The 18,511-nt window shown below is 48.1% G+C and overlaps 1 protein-coding gene across 1 annotated transcript; it reads right to left on the bottom strand.

The window, feature by feature from the left end:
- Positions 1-5,614: 5,614 nt before the first annotated feature.
- MRPL58 (mitochondrial ribosomal protein L58) lies at positions 5,615-17,054 on the bottom strand. Its single transcript, XM_002827814.6, has 6 exons — positions 15,873-17,054; positions 11,613-11,649; positions 7,109-7,168; positions 6,480-6,562; positions 6,218-6,387; positions 5,615-5,955 (listed from the first exon to the last, which is right to left on the bottom strand). Exons 1-6 carry the CDS (start codon positions 16,056-16,058, stop codon positions 5,871-5,873), a joined length of 621 nt encoding a protein of 206 aa, XP_002827860.3. The 5' UTR covers positions 16,059-17,054; the 3' UTR covers positions 5,615-5,870.
- Positions 17,055-18,511: the final 1,457 nt, after the last annotated feature.

The following is an 18,511-nucleotide window of genomic DNA, read 5'->3' as shown; positions in this document are numbered from 1 at the left end:
CCAGTTCTTTCAAAACCTCCCGTTTTTCCTGTTTCAGCAGCCATTGCTCCACCCAAACTGGTTTGGCCGTTAGCCAAACAAGAAGAATGGGAATTGGAGGCTCAACAATGGCTGCTCCTAAAAATGACACCCCAATCTGGTCCGATCTGTTTGTCCTTCTAAAGGTTCTGATTGGCCATTTTTATTTTTTCCTAGTTCTTTTCCTGGGTGATATCCTATGTTTTTCATTACTTGTCTACTATTAATACTATATTGATCCATAGGAATAGATATTTCAGCATCCCATTATTGCAATAAGTCTCTACCCCATAAATTGACAGGAATAGGTGTAATGATAGGCTGAATTGTCCCTTCCTGACCATCAGGCCCTTGAGATGGTAAAAATCAAAGAACTCTGAAAAACTTCTGAGGCAGCTCCTACTCCAGCAATACCAATGGTTGCCTTTTGTTTAGGCCAGTGTGGGGGCCATTGCTTTATAGCAATAATAGAGACATCAGCTCCAGTATCTACTAGTCCTTCAAAATCTTTTCCCTGAATAGTTACTGTGCAAACAGGTCTTTTGTCAGACACTTGATTAACCCAATATACAGCTTTTCCTGCTGGATTAGTATTACCAAAGCCTCCTGTTCTTTTCACTGTTTCGCTTCCTAGTTTTATGTAAGGTAACAGCAACAACTGAGCAATTCTTTCTCCTGTGGAGGCAGACCATGGGGTCAAGGAACTAATAACAAACTGAATTTCTCCAGTATAATCAGAGTCAATTATTCCCGTATGTAGAGTAACACCTTTTTTTTTTTTTTTTTTTTTTTTGAGATGGAGTCTCACTCTGTCACCCAGGCTGGAGTGCAGTGGCACGATCTTGGCTCACTGCAAGCTCCGCCTCCTGGGTTCACGCCATTCTCTTGCCTCAACCTCCCGAGTAGCTGGGACTACAGGTGCCCACCACAACGCCTGGCTATTTTTTATTTATTTTTTAGTAGAGACAGGGTTTCACCATATTAGCCAGGATGGTCTCAATCTCCTGACCTCCTGATCTGCCTGCCTTAGCCTCCTAAAGTGCTGAGATTACAGGAGTGAGCTACCATGCCCGGCACACCTTTTAAATTTAGACTAGACCTTCCAAGTAATAGACCGACTGTTCCTGAGGATAAGGGTCTCCTAACTCCCATGGGGACCTTCTTTGGTGGCTCCCCAGGAAGTAAGTGTGTCCAGAACTGGTTCCTTCTGGTGGGTTCTTGGTCTTGCTGACTTCAAGAATGAAGCCACAGACCCTCACGGTAAGTGTTATAGCTCTTAAAGATGGTGTGTCCAGAGTTTGTTCCTTCAGATGTTCAGATGTGTCTGGAGTTTCTTCCTTCTGGTGGGCTTGTGGTCTTGCTTGACTTCAGGAGTGAAGCCACAGACCTTCGCAGTGTTACAGCTCTTAAAGGTGGCACGTCTGAAGTTGTTTGTTCCTCCTGGTGGGTTCGTGGTCTTGCTGACTTCAGGAATAAAGCCGCAGACCCTGGCCGTGAGTGTTACAGCTCATAAAGGTAGTGCAGACCCAGAGGGAGCAGCAGCAAGATTTATTGTGAAGAGCAGAAGAACAAAGCTTCCACAGCATGAAAGGGCACCCCAGCAGGTTGCCAGCTGCAGGCTCCGGTGGCCAGCTTTTATTCCCTTATTTGGCCCCACCCACATCCTGCTGATTGGTCCATTTTACAGAGAGGTGATTGGTCCGTTTTTACACAGTGCTGATTGGTGCGTTTACAAACCTTTAGCTAGACACAGAGTGCTGATTGATGTGTTTACAATCCTTAGCCAGACAGAAAAGTTCCCCAAGTCCCCACCCGACCCAGAAGCCCAGCTGGCTTCACCTCTCATAAGGAGATGGGAATTGTGCTGTAGAGGTCTATGGCAGCACTGCCTGCTGAAGCAGGGGACAATTGTTGCACATTTGTAAGGGCACTGGCTGTGCCTCGGTTTGTTGAGGGGCTCGAGGCGGGCCCCTCTTCCCATTTTCCGAAAGAGGTTGTCCATCCTTGCTAAATTTAGAATGACACTGACTTGCCCAGTGTTTGCCTTTCTTACACTGGAGACATATACCGGGATTTTTCTGTTGACTAATGGTAGTAATGTTTGCCTTTCGATTTCCTTTCCTACATTCCTTTCTTGGGTGTCCAAATTGACCACAATTAAAGCAAGGGCCTGAAAAATGGGGTATATTCTTTCCTACTCTTAATCCAGCCATAGCCTGAGCTAAAGGAGTAGCCTTATGTAAGTTACCTCCAATGCCATCGCAAGCCTTAATATATTTAGCTAAATGAGCCGTCCCCCTCTCAGGGGTCTAATAGCAGTTTGACACTCTACATTAGCATTATCGTATGCAAGAAGCTGTATTACAACATCCTGAGCCGTTTTATCAGTTATGGCTTTATACACAGCCTCTTGGAGCAGAGCAATAAAATCAATATATGGTTCTTTAGGTCCTTGTCAGATAGAACTGACAGAAGGATATTTTTTGCCCGTAACGTTTATCCTTTCCTATGCCAGTAAGCACACAAAGCACAGCTGAACAATGGCAACATCCTCCATTACTGCTTGATTCTCTAATCGACCCCAATTAGGGCCAATTCCCATGAACTCTTCAAAGGAAACAGGCACAGGTGGCTGTGCTTGTATGTTTTCCCTTGCCTGAGTTTGAGCTTCATCAGCTCACCGGTTTTAAACTGCACATACTGAGATAGGGTGAGAACAGATTTTGTCAAAATATCCCAGCCACATGGTATTAATCTATTATCAAGAGCCATATGTTTAAATAGAGTTTGCATAAAAGGAGAGTTTGGTCCGTATTGACTAATGGCTTGCTTAAATTCCTTTATAACTTAAAAGGAAAAGTGGTCAGTTAGCTGTATTCTGTCCTCTCTGCTGGATGATAGTAACAGGAAATTGCCATGCTTCAAGGTCTCCCTCGGCTCTAGCTTTTTGAATAGAATTTTATATAGCATCACCAATTGCTCCAGGTTTTAATATTGCAACTATAGGAGCAGTAAGTTTTTCAGCTAATTCATCTTCTCACCCATTAAGAGGAGAGAGAGGAGGTGGCCATTCACTTAATTTAGCAGGTGGAGCCGACGGGCTAGTAAAACATACTTTTTTAGTTTTCCTTTCTTTAATCTCCTCCGGTAGCTGTTCCTCACACTCAGAATCTGAAGTTAGTTTTTTACACTCATCCTCCTCTTCCTCATCATCTGTTTGAAATGCCTCAAGAGCTGCCTTTATTAGAGCCCACATGACCAAACAGAAACTGGAATATCTGCTCCCTCTTTATACGCCTTTTTTAAATCTCTGCCGATTCTCTCCCATTCATCCAACTCCATAGTCCCTTGTTCCGGAAACCATGGGCAAAATTGCTTTACTGTACTAAAGAGTGATAACAAATTCTGAGTATTAACTTTCACTCCCCCTCTTCGTAATAAATGCCTTAAGAAATTTAAATAAGGCTGGGCGCGGTGGCTCACGCCTGTAATCCCAGCACTTTCGGAGGCCGAGGCAGGCGGATCATAAGGTCAGGAGATCGAGACCGTCCTGGCTAACACAGTGAAACCTCGTCTCTACTAAAAAAAAAAAAAATACAAAAAATTAGCCAGGTGTGGCTGCGGGCGCCTGTAGTCCCAGCTACTCGGGAGGCTGAGGCAGAATGGCCTGAACCCGGGAGGCGGAGCTTGCAGTGAGTCGAGATTGCGCCACTGCACTCCAGCCTGGGCGACAGAGCGAGACTCCGTCTCAAAATAAATAAATAAATAAATAAATTTAAATAAGCAGAATGTCTGCTTTCACTTTATCCCATTGTTACCCTGGTTCTTCCGAGCGCTCAGCTTTCCTGCTGAGCTTCTTTTAGACGCCTTTGGGTGTCCTTTGACGATGCGTCCTCTGCTTTCACACGCTCTAGCGTTCCTTCACCAGGGTCTTTGTCACCCCACGTTGGGCAGCCAGGAATGTTGGGGTGATCAGACCCAACACCAGGTTGTGGGGGCAACAAAGTCCGGCGGAGTCAAAGGAATTAGAAAAAGACAGTTTGAGAGAGAAAGTAGGACCAGGGGGGCCATCGCCAGTGTGGAGGCTGTGAAGACCCCAGCTCTGGGAGCCCATGGTATTTATTGGTGCTCAAACAAAGAAACAGGTGGTGAGGATGTGGGAATTGAAAGGAAACAGTGTATCAAGTGAACGAGAAACATATGGCTGCTTGAGAGAATGGGAGTGCTAGAAGCAAGGAGCCAGCAAGTCTAGCCGACATGCAAGCCCTGCCTCAGCTTCTCTCCCAACAGCTTTCTGTTACCCACGTCTCTTAAAACCTAAACCCCTTGGCCGGGCGCAGTGGCTCACGCCTGTGATCCCAGCACTTTGGGAGGCCGAAGTGGGCAGATCACCTGAGGTCAGGAGTTCAAGAGCAGCCCAGCCAACATGGTGAAACCCCATCTCTACAAAAATACAAAAATTAGCTGTGCATGGTGGCGTGCACCTGTAACTCCAGCTACTGGGGAGGGTGAGGCAGGAGAATCGCTTTAACCTGGGCGAAGGAGGTTGCAGTGAGCCAAGATCACGCTATTGCACTCCAGCCTGGGTGACAGAGCGAGAGTCCATCTCAAAAATAAAAGAAACTAAACTCCTTAACTTGAATTCAAGGCTCTCCACATCAAGCTGGTCTCTCTCCAGGTTCACCTCCCACTGCAATGGTGGACCGCCTGGCATGAATCCACCATTCAGTGCCTTTGCCTTCTTTGTCACCCCCTCCACCTCAGCTTCTTTTGTCTCCTGTGTTCATTGTTCCCTTCAAATGGCATGTCCTCCTCCCCTCTACTGATGAAAGTCCCATGCCTTTTCCATAGCCTGGCTCAAATGCCCACTTACCTGTCTCAGCCCTCCTACCTGGTTGTGTGTGTAGTTTCTTTTTGTTTTGTTTTTGAGACGGAGTCTGGCTCTGTCACCCAGGCTGGGGTGCAGTGGCGTGATCTTGGCTCACTGCAACCTCTGCCTCCTGGGTTCAAGCAATTCTCCTGCCTCGGCCCCCGACTAGCTGGGATTACAGGTGCCCCCACCTATTTTAGTAGAGACAGGGTTTCATCATGTTGGCCAGGCTGGTCACCTCAGCCTCCCAAAGTGCTGGGATTACAGGCGTGAGCCACAACGCCCAGTGGTTTTTTTTTTTTTTTTTGAGACACGGTCTTGCTCTGTCGCTCAGGCTGAAGTGCAGTGGTGCGATTATGGTTCACTGCAACCTTGAACTCCTGGGGGCTCAAGTGATCCTCCTGCCTCAGCCTCCTGAGTTGCTGGGACTATGGACATGTGTCACCACGCCTGGCTAATTTTTGTAGTTCTTGTAGAGATGAGATCTTGCTATGTTGCTCAGGCTGGTTTTGACCTCCTGACCTCATGTGATCCTCCTGCCTTGGCTTCCACAGTGTTTAGATTACAGGCGTGAGCCACCACGCCTGGCCTGTGTGTTCTTTCACAGCAGATACCAGAACCCTTTCCTGTTCCTCAGTGCTGTGTTGATAACTGTGCGGCTGATTTAACTGAGAGAAAAGGTAGGAATTGTTTTCTGAAGCATTCTGAATGAGAAGGGAAGCCTAATGAGTTTTGAATTTTATTGTGGCTAATACATTAGATGCATTATTAAGGTTTGACAACATGGTGACTGCCTATAAAGACTTTTGCAACCAGTGCCTGCAGCCTTCATTCCAAATGAACATTCTTGTGATGGCGCCAATGTTATAGACAAGCATTAACAGCCAAAAAGAAAAACAGAAATCTCCTTATGGTGTGAAAGTCCTCCCAGCTGCAGCTGCCCGGATGCCCAGAAGAGCCTTCCCAGCTGCAGAGGGTGATTTCAGTCCATGTCAACCCTCCTGCTTGTCTTTACAGCAGAATGAATTCTCTTTTGTCTCAGCCTTTCCCGATTCATGTTTTCTATCCTGAAAACAAAAGACTGCAATTAGGCCCAGATGCCCAATCAGTGCTTTTCAAAGTGGTGAGAGGAGTTGGAAGCTGAAGGGGAAGCCGAGCAGTTACACCAGCAGGCACTAGCCCGCAGGCCTCGGTCCCAGGTCAGCATCCTCTCCTCTTCCTAGAGTTTCTCCCAAGGCCGGCCTTGGACTTTCCCCTGCCCCTTCCTTACCTGTGTAGACTCTCGTCCACACAAATCAGTTTATAGCAGCTTAGGGCATTTCCTGGTACCTGATTCTCTGAAGTTTAACATCTTCTTTTGTTGGCTCCTTGGGTGTCTGGCTGGCCTCAGCGATCATGTCTCGAATTTTCTGCAGGCAATCTGCCAGATTCCGGAACTGATAGCGGCTACTCTCAGAGGTGAGGATCAACTCTCCTAACCTGTTGATCTTGTTTTTATGCTGCAGAGAACAAATGAAAAACTGGAGTCCTACAGAGTAAAGGTTTAAAAGCCGCTGACGGATTTCTAGGGAAAGAAAGGGATGGTGGTTACCATGATGGCTATCTTCTGCCGCACGGGCTCTGCGATCCAGTCGGCAGTTGCCAAATGGAACCTGACTTCCGCCTTGGAATTCACTGTGGATGAAAGGGAGAAGGGAGCATGAGTGCCTGAGACTTCCAGGAAGGATCAACCCCTGGGTGACCAGTGACCATTCTGAAACAAAGGGAGGCCAGACACCTAACCATGTACATTCTAGCCTATGTCCAAGTTGGCTATGAACAAGCCTGCAAAGACAGTGAGGCATTTTTGGGCAAAAATAGACTTCCAGTGACTAAGCACCCAGTGCTTCTCTTACAGTTTTACTGAATTAAAAAAAAAAAAAAATGGAGGGAATGGGTTGCATCAGAACGAAGGAAACCTGTTGTTGGAGCTGGCTGCCACCTCACACTGCGATTTCTCTTTGTTTAGACTCACAAGCCGATCCTAGTCCTAGCAACCCACAGCTGAATGTCTGAGAATCAGACCACATTCAAAAGAATAAAGAGGATTATTATAAGCTGGCAGTATTAAAGCTTCTGCTGAAAAATCCCTTTATGTCATATGAACACAAACACAGAGCTCCTGAAGCCCATCTCTCAGCTACATTTTAAAGCAAAAGAAAGCAACAAGGCACCCCGTACCTTTGTTCACATTCTGCCCCCCGGGACCACTACTCCGACAATAAGATATTGTCACGCGATCTGTAAAACAGAAGAAAGTACACGCGCAAAACTGATTACCTCATGGCAAATGTGCAAACTGCTAATTAACTATCAACACAGCTATCGCTATTACATATCTTTCTCTTTCAATGACTTTTTTTTTTTTTTTTTTTTTGAGACAGAGTCTTGCTCTGTCGCCCAGGCTGGAGTGCTGTGGTGCAATCTCGGCTCACTGCAACCTCCGCCTCCCAGATTCAAGCAATTCTCCTGACTCAGCCTCCTGAGTAGCTGAGATTATAGGCGTGTGCCACCACACCCGGCTAATTTTTGTATTTTTAGTAGAGACGGGGTTTCACCATGTTGGTCAGGCTGGTCTCAAACTCCTGACCTCATGATCCACCCGCCTCCGCCTCCCAATCAATGAGTTTTATATACAGTCATCCCTTAGTAGCTGTGGGGGATTGGCTCTAGGACTCCTGTGGATACCAAAATCTGCGAATGCACAGTCCCTGATATAAAATGGTATATTTGTAAATAACCTGCACACATCCTCCTGCATACTTACAACCATCTCTAGATCACTTATAACACCTAATACAATATAAACAGTATAAACGCTATGTAAATAGTTGTTATACTGTATTGTTTAGGAAATAATGAGAAGAAAAAAATTCATAAGCTGCAACCATCCTTTTTGTTCTTTTTCAATTTTTTTTTTTTTTACAGACAGAGTCTCACTCTGTCACCCAGGATGGAGTGCAGTGATGCAATCAAAGCTCACTGCAGCGATCATAGCTCACTGTAGCCTCAAACTCCTGAGCTCAAGTGATCCTCCTGCCTCAGCCTCCCAAGTAGCTAGGACTACACGCATGTACCACCTTACACCGCTGAATTTTTTTTTTTTATTTCTTGTAGTTATGGGGTCTTGTTATGTTGCCCAGGCTAGTCTCAAACTTCTGGGCTAAAGTGATCCTCCCAAAGTGTTGGGGTTACAGGTGTGAGCCACCGTGCCCAGACTTTTTTTCAAATATTTTTGATCCACGGTTGATTCCATGGATGTGGAACTCACAGATACAGAGGGCTAACTATATATATAAATGTAACATTCAGATCAGTGAAGCTGGAGATTATTCACAGATGTCAAAACTGAAATTAGAGCAAGTAACTTTCTCAAAGTCACACAGACAGCAAAGAAAGTAAAATCAGGGCCGGGCGCGGTGGCTCACGCCTGTAATCCCAGCACTTTGGGAGGCCGAGGCGGGCAGATCACGAGGTCAGGAGATCGAGACCATCCTGGCTAACACGGTGAAACCCTGTCTCTACTAAAAATACCAAAAATTAGCCGGGCGTGGTGGCGGGCGCCTGTAGTCCCAGCTACTTGGGAGGCTGAGGCAGGAGAATGGCGTGAACCCGGGAGGCGGAGGTTGCAGTGAGCCAAGATTGTGCCATTGCACTCTAGCCAGGGCAACAGTGTGAGACTCCGTCTAAAAAAAAAAAAAGAAAGTAAAACCAGGACTTGGCTGTCTGCTTCTACTCCTGTACATTCCACCTGTATCTGCTGCCCTCAATTTTTGCTGCTTGTTTTCAAGCAAGGATTATTTCAAAAGTTCAAACTAAGGCACAGAGTTAGTTTCATCCAAGATGTGGTGGATGTGGAATCTCAACAGACTATAAGCTCCAAGAGGGCAGGACTGTGTCTAATTCATGGTGTGTTCATGGGTGTTCCCTGGGCCTAGCTCACAGTTAGTGTTAAAACATCTCTTGGATATACGAGGAGCTGGGAGCTCTAGCTTCAAACACTGGCTCGATCACAAAGTGACCATGATCTTGGCAAAGTCTCACTGTTTTTCTGGGTCTAATTTTTGTTTGTTTTTAATCTCTAAAATGAGGTTTAATCCTTCCCTTTTTATAATTAATGAAAAGCAGTCTTGTCGTGTCTGAGGAATGTAGGGAAGGCATTATATTGGGAAAATTTCAAAAACTGCAAGAAATTTGAGTGGCAAGGAACTGTGGCACCACGGTGGCAGAGAGCTGGCCTCAGTGAGCAGTAGTGACTCATCTTGGGACTGCTTTTAAGAGGATTTCCTCCTTTGGAAAAACCAAATTAAATCCACTTTCTGACTAGGTAACAAGTACATGTGCCACTGCAGGGGAACAGTTCTGCCATGGTGATCGCTGGCAACCTTGCACACGGGCAAAGCTTGAGCTGCAGCTGACCAAAGTCTTCATAGGAATGGAACGCTTCGGGATCCCTGAGAGTGTGGGAGGCTGGTGAGGAGCTACTACCAGGCTACTGCCCACTTGCCTGTCTGTGTCCCCTTAGGAGGCTGTCACGAGACACTTCTCTTCGCCTCCAGTTCTGATGAGCTAGGAGGCTTTCTGCCTCCTCCCCTACACACATGCACCCCTTAGGGCACAGCTTCATTTTTTTTTTTTTTTGAGACAGGGTCTCACTCTGGCACCCAGGCTGGAGTCCAGTGGCACAATGACGGCTCACTGCAGCCTCAACATCCCAGGCTCAAGCGAACATCCCGGGCTCAAGGGATCCTTCCGCCTCAGCCTCTCAAGTAGCTGAGACTACAGGCGGGCACAGCCTCAAGCTACAAAACTGCCTCACTGCAGCATGGTATTGGCTCCTCAGCCATAGCGTGTCCTGTCCCTTGGGTTGCGGTCATCTGGCCTCTGTTTCAGAGTCATCTTGAGCAAGGGCCGCAGGGAGCCAGCACCTTTGGCTGTTCTTCCTCGCACTGCCTATGGAAGTCATACTCTCTCTGAATCTAAAAAAGGCTCATTGTTTCTTTGCAGGCTGTAACTGTTAGGCCTTGCTTATACTTGACAGGTACAAAATTTTACAGTTATGCAAATGGTTTATTTACATGGAAATGTCTCTCACTCTTGTCTCCCAGGCACAAAGTTTGTCTTATCTCCCTATTCCTCCAGGCAGTCACTGTATCCAGGGTGTTCCTTTCAGATACAGGTATCTCTCTACACAGATATGGATATAAATATAGATACAGATATACAGAAATAGATATTTCAGGCTGGGCGCGGTGGCTCATGCCTGTAATCCCAGCACTTTGGGAGGCTGAGGTGTGCAGATCATGAGGTCAGGAGATCGAGACCATCCTGGCTAACATGGTGAAACCCTGTCTCTACTAAAAAATACAAAAAATTAGCCGGGCATGGTGGCGGGAACCTGTAGTCCCAGCTACTCGGGAGGCTGAGGCAGGAGAATGGTGTGAACCTGGGAGGCGGAGCTTGCAGTGAGCCGAGATCGCGCCACTGCACTCCAGTCTGGGTGACAGAGAGAGACTCCGTCTCAAAAAAAAAAAAAAAAAAAAAAAGATATTTCAGAGATATAGATATGTAAAACACAAGTAGTAGCTTATAAACTCTCCTGCGTCTTCCTCTTTCAATTCATCTATTGTAAAGAGTGCTCTACGTCATGAGAATGTTAAGAGCTCTACACTCACGTGGCACACGGCACAGTACGATGCGACTGGTCACACTATCATTTATTTGCTATTCTAAATAATGCTGCAAAGATTCTACTTCTGCACACCCACACCCAGAGATAGTCTCTTTACTTTAATTGGGCTGGAGAGATCTGGAAGGAATGTGTGAGGGATGAGAGAAATGACTGATTTTTTTTTTTTTTTTTCCTCTGAGACAGAGTTTCGCTGTGTCGCCCAGGCTGGAGTGCAGTGGTGCAATCTCAACTCACCACAACCTCTGCTTCCCAAGCTCAAGTGATTCTTTGTGCCTCAGCCTCCCAAGTAGCTGGGATCACAGGCGCCCACCACCACACCCGGCTAATTTTTGTATTTTTTTTTAATTTTATTTATTTATTTTTGAGACAGAGTCTCACTCCATTGCCCAGACTGGAGTGCAATGGCAGGATCTCAGCTCACTGCAACCTCTGCCTTCCGGGTTCAAGCAATTCTCCTGCCTCAGCTTCCCGAGTAGCTGGGATTATAGGCGCTCGCCACCACACCCGGCTAATTTTGTATTTTTAGTAGAGATGGGGCTTCGCCATGTTGGCCAGGCTAGTCTTGAACTCCTGACCTCAGATGATCCACCTGCCTTGGCCTCCCAAAGTGTTGGAATTATAGGCGTGAACCACTGCGCCTGGCCTAATTTTTATATTCTTAGTAGAGATGGGGTTTCACCATGTTGGTCATGCTGGTCTCAAACTCCTGGCCTCAAGTGATCTACCCACCTTGGCCTCCCAAATTGTTGGGATTACAGGTATGAGCCACCATGCCCAGCCAACAGGCATGATTTTTTTTTTAAATTTTTTATTTTTTCCAGATAGTTTTGCTCTTGTTGCCCAGGCTGGAGTGCAATGGCACGATCTCGGCTCACTGCAACCTCCACCTCCTGGGTTCAAGCGATTCTCCTGCCGCAGCCTCCCAAGTAACTGGGATTACAGGCACATGCCACCACGCAGCCAACTGATTTTTAAGAAAACAAAATTACTTACCTAGAGGGATGTCACTGTCGGCTTGCTTTGCACCATCCTGTAATGTCATGTACACAGTGTCAAATAAATATTACCTGCTGGGTGACTCCTAACTGGTTCAAGGCAACAAAGAAATGATGTAAAGCCACAACACAAACATTATACATTAGTATTTTCAGGTCCCCTGCAAAATCGTATCACGATGACAGAAAAAGCATCCTCAGACTCCAGAGGTACCACCTCAGAAACACTCCTCTAGGAAAATGGATCTGATGTCTCCAGCCTTCCCTGCCCTAGCCTTAGCTAGTGTCAGGCACCATCAGAGGCCTGGCTCCAGCGGGAGGGGGAGCCACAGTGCACATGCATCAGGGAGCCTCCAAAAGCAACACCCTCTGTCAACCTGGAGCAACAAGCCTGGTGGGCCACCCTGTTCTTTCCGGGGCCACAGGAGACTCCCACACAAGGCAGTCCACCTTGGACAGTGACTGTAATTGCACCCTGAGGGTTTCTGTCAAACTAACTACTCACTCCAGGACTTCTCACCTCCATGTCTCTCTCTCTTTCTTGCTGTTCCTCAAGCAGCAATGCCCTTCAGCCTTAAAGCTTTGTATCCACAAGGCCCAGTGCAAACACACCCACTCTGAGGCTTTTCTGGCCCTCCAGGCTCAAAGCATCAGTATCCGCAGGTGCACTCCCCCTGACTACCTTCATTTCTTTTTGAGATGGAGTCTCGCTCTGTAGCCCAGGCTGGAGTGCAATAGTGTGATCTCAGCTCACTGCAACCTCCACCTCTTGGGTTCAAGTGATTCTCCTGCCTCAGCTTCCTGAGTAGCTGGGATTACAGGTGCATGCCACCATGCACAGCTATTTTTTTTTTTTTTTTTTTGTATTTTTAGTAGAGATGGGGTTTCACTATGTTGGCCAGGATGGTTTCGAGCTCCTGACCTCAAGTGATCCGCCCGCCTTGGCCTCCCAAAGTGCTAAGATTACAGGCGTGAGCTACCACGCCCAGCCTGTCTTCATTTCTTTTATCTTAGAATTATTTGGGAGTGGGCCAGGTGCAGTGGCTCACCCCTGTAATCCCAGCAATTTGGGAGGCCAAGACGGGTGGATCACTTGAAGTCAGGAGTTTGAGACCAGCCTGGCCAACATGGTGAAACCTCCCTTCTACTAAAAACACAAAATTAACTAGGCATGGTGGCACACACCTGTAATCCTAGCTACTGGGGTAGGCTGAGGCAGGATTGCTCGAACCCAGGAGATGGAGGTTGTAGTGAGCTGAGATCAGGACACTGCACTCCTGCTTGGGACACTGCACTCCAGCCCGGGTGACAGAACGAGACTCTGTCTCGGAAAAAAAAAAGAAAAAGAAAAAGAATTATAGGGGGTAAAAACCCTTATCCTACTCCACCTGTCTGCAGCACTGAAGATCATGGGCCACACCCTCCTTCCTGAAGCATGTTCCTTCTGTAATTTTCCTCTTACCTTCCTAGGACTCTTCTCACTCTCCTTTGCTAGCTCTTTGCAACTTTTAAACACTGACATGCCCTTGAAATAGTTCTCTCTCTCTCCTCTTTCCTTCCCTAGAATACTTCATCTATGCTGATGAAAAAAGCCTGTTTTTTGTTTTTGTTTTGAGACAGAGTCTCACTCTGTTGCCCAGGTTGGAGTGCAGTGGTGCAATGTTGGCTCACTGCAACCTCTGCCTCCTGGGTTCAAGCGATTCTCCTGCCTCAGCCTCCTGAGTAGCTGGGACTACACGTGTGTGCCACCACGCCCGACTAATTTTTGTATTTTTAGTAGAGACGGGGTTTTACCACATTGGCCAGGCTGGTCTTGAACTCCTGACCTCAAGTGATCTACCCTTGGCCTCTGAAAGTGCTGGGATTACAGGCATGAGTCACTGCGCCTGGCCAGAAAATAGCCTGTTTTTGACACCCAACTTTCTGGCTCAAACTCAAACCTTTCTCCTCAGCTCCACACCCATATACCCAACTGCTACTCAGCGTCTCTTCTCAGATGTCTAATGGACTCAAACCTTAAGCCTCCTCACAGGACTTCCCTTACTAATAATCTGAGGTAGCCTCAGCACTCTGTTGCAGCACCCTGGCCTATTCATTACATTACTTCTCACTACCTGATATTTTCCCTATTTGTTTACTGTCTGCTCCTTCCACTAGAATTAAGCTCCACGAAGGAGAGAGATCCTATTTTGTTTATCATGGCTGTATATGCTAGACTCAAGTAGTGCCTGACACAGTAGGTATACAATAAACATTTTATTGAATGAATGAACAAACAAATGAATGCTATTGCCACTCTCTCATCTCAGTTAACAGCAACTCAGTCCTTTCATTGCTCAAGGCCCCAGACCTGGCTAGGCATGGTGGCTCACGCCTGTAATCCCAGCACTTTGGGAGGCTGAGGTGAGCAGATCATTTGAGGTCAGGAGTTTGAGACTGGCCTGGCCAACATGGTGAAAACCCTGTCTCTACTAAAAATGCAAAAATATGAGCCGGGCGTGGTGGTGCACACCTGTAATACCAGTTACTCGGGAGGCTGAGGCACAAGAATCACTTGAACCCAGGAGGCGGAGGTTGCAGTGAGCTGAGATCACGCCACCGCACTCCAGCCTGGATGACAGAGTAAGACCCTGTCTCAAAAAAAAAAAAAAAAAAAAATGCCTGGCACGGTTGCTCATACCCGTAATCCCAGCACTTTGGGAGGCCGAGGCGGGCAGATCACAAGGTCAGGAGATCAAGACCATCCTGGCTAATATGGTGAAACCCCGTCTCTAGTTAAAAAAAAAAAAAAAAATTAGCCGGTTGTGGTGGTGGGCGCCTGTAGTCCCAGCTACTCAGGAGGCTGAGGCAGGAGAATAGCACGAACCCGGGAGGCGGAGCTTGCAGTGAGCAGAGATCGCGTCACTGCACTCCAGCCTGGGCGACAGAGTGAGACTCAAAAAAAAAAAGGCCCCAGACTTCAATTCCTCTTTTATTCTCACTTCTCACATCCAATCAGCAAATCTTGCAGGCTTTCTTTCCAAAATATGTCTAGGATCTGACCAATTCTCATGACTCCTACTGCTTCCACCCTGCTTATCATCTCTTGTCCTATATTGCAATTTCCTTACTTGTCTCCCTGATCTTGGCATCCTCTATCCGTTCTCTATAAGGATCTCTGAGTGATCCTTGTAAAACTAACATAATTCCATTCTCCTGCTTCAAGCTCTCCAATAGGTCTCCCTTGCGTTCAGAGGAAAGGCTGGAGGCCAGTAAGTCCTAGAAACAGGCCTTTCCCCAGCCATTCCTCTCTTTGGCTTTCTCTCCTGACTCCCCTGCTGAGCCACACCTGGTGATTGCTACTGCCTTCAGGTTATTGCACTTTCTCTTCCCTCTGCCTAGGATGCTCATCTGCCCCCTATTCTCATGACTTGCTGTCTGGCTTCTTCCAGGTGGTTATTCAAATGTCACCTCATTGACGGCGTTCCTAGACAATCCTACTTAAAATTGCAACCCTACTCCCTACCTCTGGCACTACTTCTTCCTTCTTGGCTTTATTTTCTGCAAAGTACTACCTCACACATTCTATATTAGTCATTTACTTATTGCCTGTCTCCCTCCACTAGAACATAAGCTCCACAAGCTTTAGAATTTCAATTTTGTTTGCTACTCCATCCCCTAGCCTAGCACAGCTTTTGTTGAGTGAGTGAGTGAATTAACGAACAAATGAATGGATATTCTTTTCCAGTCCTGTAAGTGGAAGCTCAATGGGTTTGGGTGGGTCTTATCTCTCTTGCTCCGGGGCTTGATTCAATGCCTGCACATAGCGGGCTAAATAAATGCATCCTGAAGGAACGATCGAGAAGCTGTTTTATTCGCGCGTCCTGGGGTTACTAGAAGCAATGGACAGTGTAACGTCCCAAAGGGTAGCAAACAACTTGGCAGCCTCTTGCCTTTATTGTCCGCCTTGGAGGGCCAGAATGCCCATATTTCCCCTTGGGACTGGAATTTGGTCTTGAGGGCCAAGGACACGAACGTGGAAAAGCTGGCAGCCTCGAAAGAAGCATACCTAGCCGGCCTTCCCGGCTCCTGCACATCTCGCGCTACAGAGAGCACCCCACTCCCGGCCAGGTTAGCGCGAACAGCCAGCCCCCTCCCGCGGCGACCGTCACGTAGCCCCCCCGACGTAGCTCCACATCCCGCCAATGGGGCCCGGGGTTCCTAACGTCACCCAATAGCCTGACAAAACGGCCTTTCCGTCCAGTCCTTTCTGGCTCACCGGGACCCTCCAGGCGGTGTCCGAGCCCTGAGATTCGGGGTACAGCTTGTCCAGGCTGTAGATGCTCTTGAACTGAGTGCCGTCTTTCTGCTTGTGCAGCGCCCGGCGTGGGCACCGTGCGGGGGGTGGGAGCAGCCAGACTCCGGCTCGGCTCAGGCCCCAGCGCAGGCACCTGGTGGCCGCCATGCTCAGGTCTTGCGACTGCTTCCGGCGGGCGCTTCCTCCTCGCGGTCCGCAAACTCGAGCCGTCGTCAAGCTTTGGTTCCGCGCAGTTTCTAGGGCCCGCCGAGGGGAGGCAGCAAGCTGGAGTCCCGGCCCGGGAGGCCTGGTTGGCTGGGGAAGACGGTGGCCAGACAGCGAGCTGCTACCGGAAGAGTGCCCCGATCTTGTGTCCCCCAGAAACACCACTTCTCTCCTTTCAGAGTCCGTGCCCTCCGCCTGGACCGCCCACTGCCCAATTCAAACATCAGCGAGGCCTGCCCGGCCAGCCTGGGGCATCTCCCGCCCCGCGCTTCCCAGCCCCTTTATTCTGCCCTAATTTATCTTTTTTCTCTTCCTTTACAAAAATCACTCAGTCCTAATTGTCTAATTGCTGTCTCCTAGCCGGAGTGTGAGCTCCAGGAGGGCACCGGCTCACTGCTGTATCCCCAGCACCCAGAACATGGCACATCGTGGGCACCCCATGAGTACTGATAAAATGAATTCTGTAGGAATGTATTTTTGAAAGTTGGGTTCTGGTAGAGCTGAGTTTTAGGAACGCCAGGCTCTTTTTACAAGGCAGCCTATGAGAAAATTCCCCGCTGAGCACGTGTGTGTACTGGCTTATACCCAGCAGCTCTGCAGGACAAATACCAGATGGGAGGAGGAGGCAGGTCACCGAAAGAAATGTTTGCAAAACCTGGAACATCGTCCCCCGCCCTTCAGCTTTATGGAGCAAGATGATGCTTTCTTCCAGCCAGGAGAGAGGGGGTCCCTGGGGAGGTAGGGAGAGAATTCAGAGAACTGCCGGCTAACTAGAACCCTTTCATAGCGCTGGTAAGGGATGAACTACAGACAAGTTCCAATTCCGAAAAAGGTTCAAAGTAGAGCAAGCAGTGTTTGAAAACAGCTAAACCTTAGTTAAGTTACTGTGTTGAGAGGCAATGTGGTAAATGGAAACAAAGCTAAATAAATGTTCATAATTATTAGTAATGCTAGCGATTGTTTCTTAATGAAGAGTTCTATTTTTAGGAACAAGCATAATTATCTAGAAAAATGTGCCCCCGGGGATGCTGGCTGATTGAAACAAGGAGATTGCCATCAAACCAAGGTTTTACCATCTCAGCATTATGGCTACAGCAAATCTTTAAGAAGGAATAAACCACTCTCCAAGCACTGGCTTTATAAGCTCAGACTAGAAAGGGGTGACAATTGACATATCTCGGGCTCTAGGTTGGGAGGAGAGTCTCCTGGGTCCTGCCCTGTCTGAGTTAGTCCCAAGACCTCAAAGGGAATAGAGGCATCTCCATGGCAACTGGAATAAGCTGCTCAGGGGGGCAAAACCAGGCATTCACTCAGGTCGGGGGCTAAGGGGTTATGAGTAATAAAGTCAGAACCTTTCCATGACATCATTGCTCTGAGGCTGGGCTCCAGCTCTGCACCTGACCCAAGGCAATAGGAAAAGGAAGCTGCAGGTTTCCATGGCCCCAAATAAACACAGCCTGCTCGGGCCATCTGGTGGCCTGGATTCTGGGAGAGGAGGTGGGTAGAGGAGCGAATGAGACAAGCTGCCCTGGGGTGGAGAGAGGAGCAGCTGGCAAGCTCCTCTTACCTGCTGCTGCCGTGAACTATCCAGAATGGGGGCCCTGGGAGAAAGGCCAGAAAGGGGCCACCTGTTCTCCCAAAAACATGGGCACTAAAGGCTGAGGCCAGTCTTCCCTTCCTCCTCCTTGGTTTTCTGTAGGCTGAGATGTGCTTCAGGGAGGGGCATTCACGGGAGAAGAGAGGAAAGAGGTCATTCCTGGCAGCTGAGGAGCTTGCAGACACCAGCCCTTCTATAGGGCCTATGAGTTGGGGTACTATTCCTATGTAGGGAGTCCACATGATTCCCCTTTCTTCTTCTCTGTACTGCCCTCGGTCAGGAGGCCTCCTTTTTTTTTTTTTTTGAGATTGAGTCTCGCTCTGTTGCCGAGGCTGGAGTGCAGTGGCACGATCTCAGCTCACTGCAACCTCTGCCTCCTGGGTTCAAGCAATTCTCCTGCTTCAGCATCCCAAGTAGCTGGGACTACAGGCGCGCACCACCATGCCTGACTAATTTTTGTATTTTTAGTAGAGATGGGATTTCACCATGCTGGCCAGGCTGGTCTCGAGCTCCTGACCTCGTGATCCGCCTGGCTCACTCGGCCTCCCAAAGTGCTGGGATTACAGGCATGAGCCACCATGCCCGGCCAGATGGCCTCTTAAAACTCATCATTGACCAGGTGTGGTGGCTCTCACCTGTAATCTCAGCACTCTGGGAAGCCAGAGTGGGTGGATCACCTGAGGTCAGGGGTTCAAGCCAGCCTGGCTAACAAGGCAAAACCTCGTGTCTACTAAAAAAATGCAAAAATTAGCTGGGCATGGTGGCACACACCTGTAATCCCAGCTACTTGGGAGACTGA

The sequence above is a fragment of the Pongo abelii genome, chromosome 19 (genome assembly GCF_028885655.2).
Source record: "Pongo abelii isolate AG06213 chromosome 19, NHGRI_mPonAbe1-v2.0_pri, whole genome shotgun sequence".
NCBI lineage: Eukaryota > Metazoa > Chordata > Mammalia > Primates > Hominidae > Pongo > Pongo abelii.
The sequence above is the reverse complement of the archived record's forward strand: the minus strand, read 5'-3'. Positions and strand labels throughout refer to the sequence as shown.